The 12,232-nt window shown below is 50.9% G+C and overlaps 1 protein-coding gene across 11 annotated transcripts in view; it reads left to right on the top strand.

Annotated features, from left to right (window-relative positions):
• DDX11 (DEAD/H-box helicase 11) overlaps nucleotides 1-12,232 on the top strand; it is a 32,513-nt gene that overhangs the window by 4,502 nt on the left and 15,779 nt on the right. For all 11 annotated transcript variants that reach the window (XM_049694832.1, XM_049694829.1, XM_049694833.1 and 8 more), the window contains 6 exons: nucleotides 42-189; nucleotides 3,557-3,805; nucleotides 4,241-4,327; nucleotides 4,632-4,780; nucleotides 11,234-11,279; nucleotides 12,036-12,143. In XM_049694832.1, coding sequence (XP_049550789.1) covers nucleotides 46-189; nucleotides 3,557-3,805; nucleotides 4,241-4,327; nucleotides 4,632-4,780; nucleotides 11,234-11,279; nucleotides 12,036-12,143 — 783 coding nt within the window. In that variant the 5' untranslated portion in view covers nucleotides 42-45. The remainder of the gene's footprint in view (nucleotides 1-41; nucleotides 190-3,556; nucleotides 3,806-4,240; nucleotides 4,328-4,631; nucleotides 4,781-11,233; nucleotides 11,280-12,035; nucleotides 12,144-12,232) is intronic.

Below are 12,232 nucleotides of genomic sequence, written 5' to 3'. Positions count from 1 at the left end.
GGCCCATCAGAGAGCTACTAGATTTTCTTTTTACCCCCCAGGACCATGGCTGACAAAACGGAAGAGGCTGGTGGCGTCCACTTCCCTTTTCCCTTCACACCCTATGCCATCCAGAAAGACTTCATGGCAGCGCTGTACCAGGTGTTGGAGGCTGGCAAGATTGGGATATTTGAGAGTCCAACCGGCACCGTAAGTATTTGGGGCCTGAAGAGGGTCTAGGGAGACTCTGATGACAGGTCAGAGCCAGCGTGCTTGTCTGCATGTGCAGAGAGTCGTGGTTTGAGGTTGAGCGAAGTCATTCTTTCTGAGTAGTGGCCGTTTCTGTCTATTAAGCCGTTAAACACAGGCCCGGGGTCTGAGAAAAATTAGGCTAAAGGCAAATGAGAATTTTAATGGCCATGGAAACCACGACCGTAGCACTGAAACCTTCCGGATTTTTCTGGGCGCATGACCGCTTTGATGCTGAGAAACGTGGAAATTACTCTGGCTTATCCACAGATCCGACATATTGGTTTACTCTCCAGGAACTGGGTTACTGAGGGCCGGAGGGGTCCAGTCCAGAGCCCCTTAGTTTTGCTTCCTGGCCTGGGAAGAGGGGGTTTGTTAGAGGTTGGCTGCGGAGGACTGTTAGGTTCCCACTTCTCTCTTGCCCTTTATTACCTTCTAGAGCAAGTGTCGCGTGAGAGCTAGCTGCCTGTGTGGGTGCTGCTGTGACCTCCTGGAGGATGAGGACCTCGAGGTCCTCTCCTCTGTGTCTCCGTCATCTGCGGGGAGCTTGGCACGGTCGGCCTCGGGGCTCTTAAGCTGTGTGTGTGTGTAATGAATGAACGAAGGAAAGTGACTTATTCCTTCTCATCCACTGACGGGAGTGTGTCACTCTCTCCTGGGATGACACGATCTCCTGGGGCAGGAAGAGGGCGGATGGGCCGCTCTCTTGTTCCGTTTTGTTCCTTCAGATACAGCGAGTGGGAGAGGCTCCGTTCTGCCAGTTCACACAACATGGGTCATGAAGATACTGTGCAGAGTGAGGGTTTTTTGTATTTTTGGTTTTTTTGGTTGCGTTGGGTCTTTGTTGCTGCGCGCGGGCTTTTCTCTAGTTGTGGCGAGCGGGGGCTACTCTTCGTTGTGGTGCGCAGGCTTCCTATTGCGGTGGCTTCTCTTGTTGCGGAGCACGGGCTCTAGGTGCGTGGGATTCAGTAGTTGTGGCTCACAGGCTCAAGAGCGCAGGCTCAGTAGTTGTGGCGCACGGGCTTAGTTGCTCCACAGCATGTGGGATCTTCCCAGACCAGGGCTCGAACCCGTGTCCTCTGCCTTGGCAGACGAATTCTTAACCATTGCGCCACCAGGGAAGCCCGAGGGGTTTTTAAAGTAGCATCTTTCTACCAGCATCCGACCTTCCATTTACACCCAGTGCACGTGGGGACTTCACTGGTGGTCCACTCTGCGCTTGCACTGCACGGGCTGTGGGTTCGATCTCTGCTTGGGGAACTAAGATCCCGCGTGCTGTGCAGTGCAGCCAAAAATAAATAAATAAGCCCAGTGCATGGGACCACCAGAAGACTGGTTAGGGTCAGGAACAACTTCCTGTAATTAGATCTGAGGAGCTCAGGTCCCCAGCCGACCACCTGCCACATCTGACATTGTTAAGCATCTCGTCTTCCTCTCTTTAAAGTCACGTGAAACACTGAATCAAAGAACAGTGCCTATCATTTAAAAAGTCACATTTATCAAACGTTGTTCCTTGGGCAGGTGCTTTTAAGTCTTTTAACTGTTTCTTAAGAAATATACTTGGGGGCTTCCCTGGTGGCCCAGTGGTTGAGAGTCTGCCTGCCGATGCAGGGGACATGGGTTCGTGCCCCGGTCCGGGAAGATCCCACATGCTGCGGAGCGGCTGGGCCCGTGAGCCATGGCCGCTGAGCCTGCGCGTCCGGAGCCTGTGCTCTGCAACGGGAGAGGCCACAACAGTGAGAGGCCCGCATACTGCAAAAAAAAAAAAAAAAGAATAAAAGAAATACACTTGGATAGAATATGTTGAAATTACAAGCGTATGCCGCTGTTTCTCGCCTTATTGATCTTAGTCGTTGGGACCTTCTTGTGGTAGATAAGGTGAGCTTCCTCCCTGGTGTGGTTACATATTTTTAGTCTCTTTTTTTCCTTGAATAATCTTTTGTCTCTTTTTTAAGAGTCGATAGTTGTCTTTTAAAGGTTTGTGTCGTTTTTAAGGTACTTATGCCTGTTCCGCTCACAGCATCCAGTGGTCTCTCAGTATCACACTTCATCATAAAAGTATTACCTTCGTCTGCCCGGGCTGCCATCACAAAACACCACAGGTGGAGTGGGCACAATGGCGGGAATTTATCGTCTCACAGTCTGGAGGCCGGAGGTCCCGAATGAGGTGTCAGCAGGGCTGTCCAGGCCCCCTCCTCCGCGTGTGGACGGCGGGCTTCTCCACGGCTCTTCCCATCGTCTGCCTTCCTTGCCTTTGTGTCCACATTTCCCCTTTTTACAAGGGTACCGGTCTTACTGGGTCAGGGCCACCCTCCTCTTAACTCAGTACATCTGCTATGACCCTATTTTCAAGTAGGGTCCCATTCTGAGACACTGGGGGTTAGGACTTGAACATGTGAATTTGGGGGGACACAATTCACCCCATATCAAGGACCTACGGGGAGAATTCTGGTCTTTAAACCAACAGTTGTGCTCCCAGAGCAGTTGGCTTGCTTTAACGTTTCCTGACACTGGGACTCATGGGGCTGGTCACCTCCTGTCCGCACGTTGGCTGCAGCTCCCCGCCGGCAAGTCGTATCCGGGATTCCAGGCTGTGCGTTCTTTTGGCTTTACTTTCTGGGCTGTTGATTCAGTTTCTCCCATTCTTCTGATTACGATGACCTGCAGTACTTACATGCAACTTGATAAGCCGCTTTCATTCTTTGAACACCAGTGAGCCATGTAAGTAAAGAATTTCACTTTTATTTCTCCCTTTTTCCTATTTTTTTCCCCCAGCCGTTCTCTTGCCAGTCCCCTTCTTTCTCCTTCCTTTCCGAGGCTGGTCTTAGAGCACCCTCTGATATTTAAAGTCAGACCTCCCTCGAAGGCTTTATTAAAACGGGAAAGGTGGGCTTCCCTGGTGGTGCAGTGGTTAAGAATCCGCCTGCCAAGGCAGGGGACACAGGTTCGAGCCCTGGTCTGGGAGGATTCCACATGCCGTGGAGCAACTAAGCCCGTGCGCCGTAACTACTGAGCCTGCGCTCTAGAGCCAGTGAGCCACAACTACTGAGCCTGCGTGCCACAACTACTGAAGCCCGCGCGCCTAGAGCCAGTGCTCTGCAACAAGAGAAGCCACCGCAATGAGAAGCCCGCGTACCACAACGAACAGTGGCCCCTGCTCGCCACAACTAGAGAAAGCCCGCGCACAGCAACAAAGACCCAACACAGCCAAAAATAAATAAAATAAAATAATTTTTTTTAAAAAGCTTTAAAAAAACAAAACGGGAAAGGTCATTAGGGAAGCTTCGTTTCTCATCCTCTATTTCTGAGCACGTTTTTCTTCCCGAAGGGAAAATCCTTAAGTCTCATTTGTGGGGCCCTCTCCTGGCTCCGCGACTTTGAACAGAAGAAACAGGAAGAGGAGGAGCGTCTCCTTGAGGCCGGAGCCGACCCCTTAAGCGATGGGAAGGGCCAGGCCCCGTGTCCCCCACCCTCCTGCCAGCAGAGCCCAGGCTCCCCGAGGGCCGCTGGAGAGCCCGACTGGGTCACTCAGTTTGTGCAGAAGAAAGAAGAAAGGGAGCTGGTGGACCGGCTAAAGGTGAGATCGGGTTACGAGAGGTGGGGTGATCCGGAAGCGGGGCCTCCGGGAGGATTTCGGGTGGATCCCGAAGCAGGACAGCTCGTGTCCTCACGGTGCCCCTCAGCCCCCCGGCCACCGCCCTGGTGGAGGGTGCTGCGCCCTCGCTGTCAGTAGGAAGCCGATGTCACCAGGCCTTCCCTAGGTTGGCGGTTCCCATTCTTTCCCAGGAAAGGAACCGCACCGTTGCCATTGGCCACAGGCTTCCCTGGCTGCAGACTCGCTTAGGGGCTGCACTGGATGGCGAGCGTGGGGCTTCGGGAGGGAGGCGCACACTTCCCGCAGCAGTGAGCTCGACAGCTTGGCCCACAGGAGGCGGGCAGGGCGGGGAGGTGCGGGGGCCGTGGGAGGCTGGGGCTTCCTGCAGGGCTCTGCTTTCTGGCCCCTCCCCTCTAGGAGGGGCAGGTCAGGAGGAAGAAGCGAGAGGAGCGCCTTCGGCAGACCCGTCACAACGCGCCGCTCAAGTTCGCAGCCAAGCGCGTGGTGAGTGGCGGCCCCTGTCAGGGTGGCGTCCCCCCGCATGGGCCCTCACGGTGCAGCTGATGCGGGCAAGCGCCGGGACCTCAGCCCCTCCCGGTGCCCTCTGGCTACGTGCTCTTCGCCCGGTAGCAGGTCAGCCTGCGCTGAGGGACTCATCCTGGGGCCTTGACACCCGTCGGGTGAGGCCCGTGTCGATGGCGTGTGTGTCGCTGCCCTTGGCCTGGCCCCCAGAGGCTGCCTCGCCAGGGGGTGGGGCTCTGGCGCTGAGGTTTCTTTCTCTTTCCCCACTGGCCACGCTCCTCCGCAGAGACAGGAAGAGGAAGAAACTGAGCGTCTCCTCCGCCTGAGCAGGGAGATGCTGGCAGCAGGCACGGGGCCCGAGCAGCTGGCCTGGGGGGAGGATGAGCTGGTCCTCGCCGAGTACGAGAGTGACGAGGAGAAAGGCTCAGCCAGCGGGTGAGAGCGCGTCCCCTGCATCCCCTGCCCTGGGGTGGCTGCGCGGGGCTCCTTCCTTCGGGCCCGGCTTCTTGGTCACTCGTGGGGCACCGATGGGGCGGAAACCCGGCTGCCTGTCCTCTTCCCCCGGCGAGGCCCCTCCTCAGGGCACAAAGGATGACGACAGGGGCCCTTTCTCTGCCAGCTCAGGCAGGTGTCACCTCCGTACCCTCTGTGGTATTCTTGTCTCCACTCTGCACCCAGGACACCGAGCCCAGCAGGACGCTGTGCCTTGGCCGAGGCCCCCAGCCGGCGACCTGAACCTCCGCTGGCCCGGCTCTGAGTCTCAGGCTCTTAATACCAAACTGGGCCGTGTGAGGCCTGTGATGTAAGCCCTCGAGGTGTCCTCAGCCCGTGTTTTTCTTTTCACCTAAGGCTTGGCTTGGTCTAGGTTCATAGGTTTCTAGTTTGTGAGCTGTAACTTCCTGGGTGAACTAGAAACGCTGAAGGTAACACCTGGGCCGTTTCTAGGCCGCGCCATCCCCATGAAATCCTCCCCGTCATTCGTGCTTTAATTTCACAAATGCCCTTTGAGCCTCTGCTGTCGGCGTGGCGCGTCCTGCCTCAGTGTTGGTGGCAGCTGACTGATGAGGGTGATGGTTGCTGAGGGCTGGGGGGGCCACGGCAGGTTCTTGAAATACGGCGACAGTGATGTTTGCCCCATCGATTGACTCCCCCTCTTACAAACAGTTTCTCTGTAGCAGCGACGCTGTTTGCATTTTACCTACAGTAGAGTTTCTTTCAAAATTGGAGTCAGTCCTCTCACACCCAGCTGCTGCTTTGTCAACTAAGTTTATGCAATTTTCTAAATCCTTTGTTGCCATTTCAAGAGTCTTCACAGCATCCTGACCAGGATTAGATTCCATCTCAAGAAACCGCTTTCTTTGTTCATCCGTAAGACGCAACTGCTCATCCATTAGAGTTCGTCATGGGGTTGCAGCAGTTCAGTCCCATCTGCAGCCTCCACTTCTAATTCTAGTTCTCTTGCTGTTTTCACCACATCTGCAGTGACTTCCTCCACTGAAGTCTTGAACCCCTCAAAGTCATCCATGAGGGCTGGAATCAGTTTCTTCCAAACTCGTGTTCATGGTGATATTCTGACCTCTTCCTGTGAATCACACATGTTCTTAATAACATCTAGAATCCTTTCCAGAAGGTTTTCAGTTGACTCTGCCCAGGTCCATCTGTAGCTAAAGCCTTACAAATGTGTATCTGAAATAATAGGACTTGAAAGTCAAAGTTACTCCTTGAGCCGTGGGCTGCAGAGTGGATGTTGTGTTAGCAGGCATGAGACCAGCGTTCATCTCACTGTCCGTCCCCATCAGAGCTCTTGGGTGACCAGGTGCGTCATCAGTGAGTATTAATATTTGGAAAGCAACCTTTTTTTCCAGAGCAGTAGGTCTCAACAGTGGGCTTAAAATATTCCATAAACTGTGTCATAAGCAGATGTGCTATTATCCAGGCTTTGCTGTTGCAGAGCACAGGCGGGGCAGATTTAGCATAATTCTTCAGGGCTCTAGGATTTTCGGACGGTAAATGAGCATTGGCTTCACCTTAAAGTCACCAGCTGCATTAACCCCAGTGAGAGAGTCAGCCTGTCCTTTGAAGTTTTGAAAGCCAGGCACTGACTTCTCCTCTCTATGAAAGTCATAGATGGCATCTTCTTCCAATATAAGGCTGTTTCGTCTCCACTGAAAATCCGTTGTTGGGTGTAGCCACTTTAGCCGCATCTTCCGGGTAACTTGCTGCGGCTTCTACCTCAGCACTCGCTGCTTCACTCTGCACTTTAATGTTATGTGGGCGGCTTCTTTCCTGAAACCTCACGAGTCACCCTCTGCTGGCTTCAGACTTTTCTTCTGCAGCTCCCTCACCTCTCTCAGCCTTCATAGAAGTAAAGAGCGTTAGGGCCTTTCTCTGGATTAGGCTTTGATTACAGGGATGTTGTGGCCGGTTTGATCTTCTATCCAGACCACTCAGACTTTCTCCATATCAGCAATAACACCGTTTTACTTATTATTCCTGTGTTCACTGGGGCAGCGCTTTTAATTTCCTTTAAGAACTTTTCCTTTGCACTCACAGCTTGGCTAACTCTTTGGCGTAAGAAGCCGAGCTTTTGGCCTGTCAGCTTTCAATATGCCTTCCTCACTAAGCTTAATTCATTTCTAGCTTTTTTTTTTGTGGCCTCTCCCGCCGCGCCGCGGAGCAGAGGCTCTGGACGCGCAGGCCCAGCGGCCATGGCCCACGGGCTCAGCCGTTCCGCGGCATGTGGGATCCTCCCGGACCGGGGCACGAACCCGCGTCCCCTGCATCGGCAGGCGGACTCTCAACCACTGCGCCACCAGGGAAGCCCCATTTCTAGCTTTTGATTTAAAGTGAGAGACATGTGACCCTTCCTATCACTTGAACACTTAGAGGCCATTGTAGGGTTATTAACTGGCCCAATTTCAAGGCTGTGTCTCAGGGAATGAGGAGGGCCAAGGAGAGGGAGAGAGATGGGGGAATGGCTGGTCAGTGGAGCAGTCACAACACACACAACATTCAACAGTTATGTTTGTCATCTTGTATGGGCGTGGTTCGGGGCACCCAAGACAGTTACAATAGTGGCGTCAAGGGTCACTGATCACAGATCACCATAACAAATATAGTAATGATGAAAGTTTGAAATATTGCGAGAATTACCAAAATGTGCCACGGAGACACGAAGTGAGCAAATGCTGTTGGAAAACGGGCACCGATAGACGTGCTTGATGCAGGGTTGCCACCACAGACTTTCAATTTGTAGAAAAAAAAAAAGCAGTAAAGCAATGAGCAATAAAATGAGGCCTGCCTGTACTCGACGTGTAATATGCCTAAGTGATGATTCAGTATATGTATATGTTGTGAAATGATTACCACCGTAGGTTTAACACGTCCATCACCTCACATACTTAACATTCTTTTGTGTGGTGAGAACGTTTGGGATCTGCTCTTAGCAGCTTTCAGGTTTACAATACAGTGTTATTAACCATAGTCACCATGCATTACATGCCCAGGATTTGTACATCTTATAATGAAGTTTGTACCCTTTGACCACCTTCACCCATTTCTCCACCCTCCCCCTCCGAGTCCCTAGCAAATCACCGGTCTACTTTGTTTCTATGAATTTGGTTTTTTTAGATTCCGTACATGAGATCGTACAGAATTTGTCTTTCTCTGACACAGTTCACTTAGCATGCCCTCAAGGTTCATACATATTATTGCAAGTGGCAGGATTTCCTTATTTTTTTAGTGGCTGAATAATATTCCGTTTTGTGTGTGTGTGTGTGTGTGTGTGTGTATGTAAAACACAGCGTGTTTTCTTTACCCATTCATCTGTCAAGGGACACTTAGGTTGCTTCCATGTCTTGGTTTTGTAAATAACATTGCAGTGAACGTGAGGATTCAGGTATCTCTGAGATGGTGACTTCATTTCCATTGTATAAACACCCAGAAGTGGGATTGCTGGATCAGACGGTACTTTTATGTTTTGAGGAGCCTCCTTACTGTTTTCCATAGTGACTATACCGATTTACATTCCCACCAACAGTGCACTAAGGTTTCCCTATTTCTCTACCTCCTCACTAGCATTTATCTCGTCTTTCTGATCATAGCCATTCTAACAAGTGTGAGGTAGTATCTCACTGTGGTTTTGATTTGCATTTCCCTGATGATTAGTGATGTTGAGCACCTTTTCATGTGCCTATACCTGTTTGCTATTTGTATGTTTCTTTGGAAAAATGCCTATTCAGTTCCCCTGCCCATTTTTAAATTGGATTATGTGTGGCTTTTGGTGTTTTTTTTGTTTTTTGTGTTTTTTTTGCTATTGAGTTGTACGAGTTCCTTACATATTTTGGATATTAACCCCTTATCAGCTATATGGTTTTCAAATATTTTCTCCCATTCCATAGGTTGCCTTTTCATTTTGTTAATGGTTTCTTTTGTTCAGAAACTTTTTAGTTTGAAGTAGTCCCACTTATTTATTTTTGCTTTGTTGCTTGTACTTTTGGTGTTGTACCCAAAAAATCATTGCCAACACCAATGTCAAGGAGCTTTTTCCCTATGTTTTCTTCTAGGAGTTTTATGGTTTCAGGTTTCTTACATTTAAGTCTTTAATCAATTTTGAGTTAATTTGTGAGTGGTGTAAGATAGGTGTCTAGTTTCATTCTTTTTCATATGAATATCCAGTTTTCCCAGCACCACTTGTTGAAGAGACTGTCTTTTCTCCATTGGGTATTCTTGGCCCCCTTTTCAAATTAGTTGACTGTATACACAGGGGTTTATTTCTGGGCCCTCAATTCTGTTCTGTTGGTCTATGTGTCTGCTTTTATGCCAGTACTGTACTGTTTTGATTACTATAGTTTTGTAATATAGTTTGGTATCAGGAAGTGTTGATACCTCCAGCTTTGATCTTCTTTCTCAAGATTGCTTTGGCTATCTTTCCTGGTTCTGTATGATTTTTAGGGTTGTTTTCTCTATTTCTGTAAAAAATGCCATTGGAATCTTGGTGGCGGTTGAGTTGAATCTATAGATGGCTTTGGGTAGTATGGGCATTTTAGTAGCATTAATTCTTCTGATTCATAAACGGGCTATCTTTCCATTTGTTTGTGTCTTCATCAATTTCTTTTATCAAAATCTCGTAGTTTTCAGCATACAGATTTTTCAGCTCCTTGGATGAAGTTATTCTTAAGTATTTTATTTTTTTAATGCCATTGTAAATGAGATTGTTTTCTTTATTTCTTTTTCAGATAGTTTGTTGTTAGTCTATAGAAATGCAACTGACTTTTGTATGTTGATTTTTGAATCCTGCAATTTTACTGAATTTGTTTATTAGTTCTAACAGTTTTTTGGTCAAATCTTTAGGGTTTTCTACATATAAAATCATGTTATCTTCAAACAGACAATTTTACTTCTTCCTTTCCAAATTGGATGCATTTTATTTCTTTTTCTTGCCTGATTGCTCCGGCTAGGACTTTAGTACTATGTAGAGGATGAGTGATAAGAATGGGCACCCTTGTCCCTGATCTTAGATGAAAAGCATTCAGCCTTTTACCACTGAGCGTGATGTTAGCTGCAGGCTTGTCACATATGGCCTCATTGTGTTAAGGTATGTTCCTTCTCTTCAATTTGTTGAGAATATTTATCATGAGAGGATGTTGAATTTTGTCAGATGCTTTTTCTGCATCTGTTGAGATGATCATATGATTTTCTGTCTTTCATTTCGTTAATGTGATGTATCACATTTATTGATTTGCTTATGTTGAAACATCCTTGCGTCCCAGGGGTAGATCCTCCTCGATCGTGAAATATGATCTTTTTAACGTGCTGTTGAATTTGATGTGCTTTGGTTGAGAATTTTTGCATCTGTATTCAGCAGGGATACTGTCCTGTAGTTTTCTTTTCTTCTGGTACCCTTATCGACTTTGGTATCAGAGTAACGCTGGCCTCATGAAATGAGTTTGGGAATATTCCCTGCTCTTCGGTTTTCTGGAAGCATTTGAGAAAGATTGGCATTATTTCTTTAATTTTTTTTTTTTTTTGCGTTACGTGGGCCTCTCACTGCCGTAGCCTCTCCCGTTGCAGAGCACAGGCTCCGGACGCGCAGGCTCAGCGGCCATGGCCCACGGGCCCAGCCGCTCCGCGGCACGTAGGATCTTCCCGGACCTGGTCACGAACCCACGTCCCCTGCATCGGCAGGCAGACTCCCAACCACTGTGCCACCAGGGAAGCCCTTCTTTAATTATTTGGTAGAATTCACCGGTGAAACCATTTGGTCCTGGGCTTTTCCATGTTGGTGCTCAGAGTCCTGCCCTGAGGCACCGGTTCCAGGGCCTGAATTAGAACTAACACTTGTGATCCCGCCCAGGGCTGAGATGCCAACTGCTCTACGCGTCCCCCATCTCTCTCTGGCGGGGGACAGGAGCAGCCAGTGCCCTGTGGCCTTTCCTGCTCTTCTGTTCCTCCCCAGGGGACGAGGTAAAAAACTTTAGTGGAGTTTGCGAATATTCAAGGAAAAAGTATTCGCTAGGGTCCAGGCCAGGGCCGCCAGTCCTGCAGCTTGGCTTCCGATGCCCTGAGTTCGGGGGACAGCAGCCTCTGAGGACACACCCACCTGGTTCTGAACACAAGATGTTCTTCACTCCCTCCTACACGCAGCCCCTCATGGGGTCCTGCTGACTTTGTCCCCACGTGGCATGTGATTTAAATCCCGGCCTTTCACACAGAGCTGCCTGAACAATCCTCTGTTGACCAGGAGGCCAACCCTGTTGATAACTCCTCTCTGAGAGCCCTAGACAGTGCACATTTCTGCCTTTAAAAATTGAATTTCCAGGTGAATAAAAACAAAACACAAAAGTCCGAGAAGACTTTTTCCGTGCTGTGTGTTTTTTCCTCTCTCAGAGTAGACGCGGATGAGGATGACCTGGAGGAAGAACATGTAACTAAGGTGAGACACCAGGTCCTGGGTCTCCTGTGACTGACCTGGGTCCAGGGAGGAGGTGGGAGCCCCCGAGTCTCCAGGTGCTTGGCAGGGGGGCTGGGTCCCCGGGAGACGCCTGCGCCCCAGGGCATCGAGGGGCAGCCTTTCCACTGGGGGTGGCAGGAGGTGGGGGACGGGTGCTCTGCCCCTGGCTCTCAGTGGCTCGTCCCCTGTCCTCTGGTCTGAATTTGCATTTGCCTGGGGTGCTGGGAGCTGTGTGTGGTTCTGACGCTGCTCAGGCTTCGTGTGTATGGGACTTCGGGTTTTCTCTGTTGACATTAGAAACCCCCCACCCCCCTTTTCCTCTCTTCCTCCCCGGCTCTCCTAAATCTTGGAGGGGCGCACAGAGAGGTGAGCTCAGCCTCCTCCTGCTTCGCCCCCCAAGCCCTGGGAGGTGCATGGGGGCCCGCCCGCCCCGCTTCCCCCTACGCCCCGGACTCTCGGAGTCCTCCCTGTGTCAGGAGCCACCACTGAGGGGAAACTCCCTTTCCTGAGATGACCGAGCCTCCCAGAGGGGCAGGAGCAGGGGCCCAGCATGACCCAGGGGAGGGGGACGCCCTGGCCTGCGGGCTCGCAGAGGTCTGCCCGGGGGCGGTCGCCTTCCTTAGGTCTGTGTCCCGGGTGCCCTGTCCATTCCCTCGGCCTCTCAGGCCCCAGCCCTCCTTGCTGTGCCGAGAACGTTTGGGGCTGACAGTCTGCCCTGAACCCCGCTACCCCGAGCAGATTTACTACTGCAGTCGGACGCACTCGCAGCTGGCCCAGTTCGTGCACGAGGTGCAGAAGAGCCCCTTCGGCAAGGACACTCGGCTCGTCTCCCTGGGCTCTCGGCAGGTGAGTGCAGGCGGGGGCCGGGCGGGCGAGCAGGGCGGGCGGGACCGGCCCCTGTGCCTTGCTGCTCCTTGGAAGGAAGGACCTGCTCC

Source organism: Orcinus orca, chromosome 11 (genome assembly GCF_937001465.1).
Source record: "Orcinus orca chromosome 11, mOrcOrc1.1, whole genome shotgun sequence".
NCBI lineage: Eukaryota > Metazoa > Chordata > Mammalia > Artiodactyla > Delphinidae > Orcinus > Orcinus orca.
Note: the sequence above shows the minus strand (reverse complement) of the source record. Positions and strands in the feature narration are given on the sequence as shown.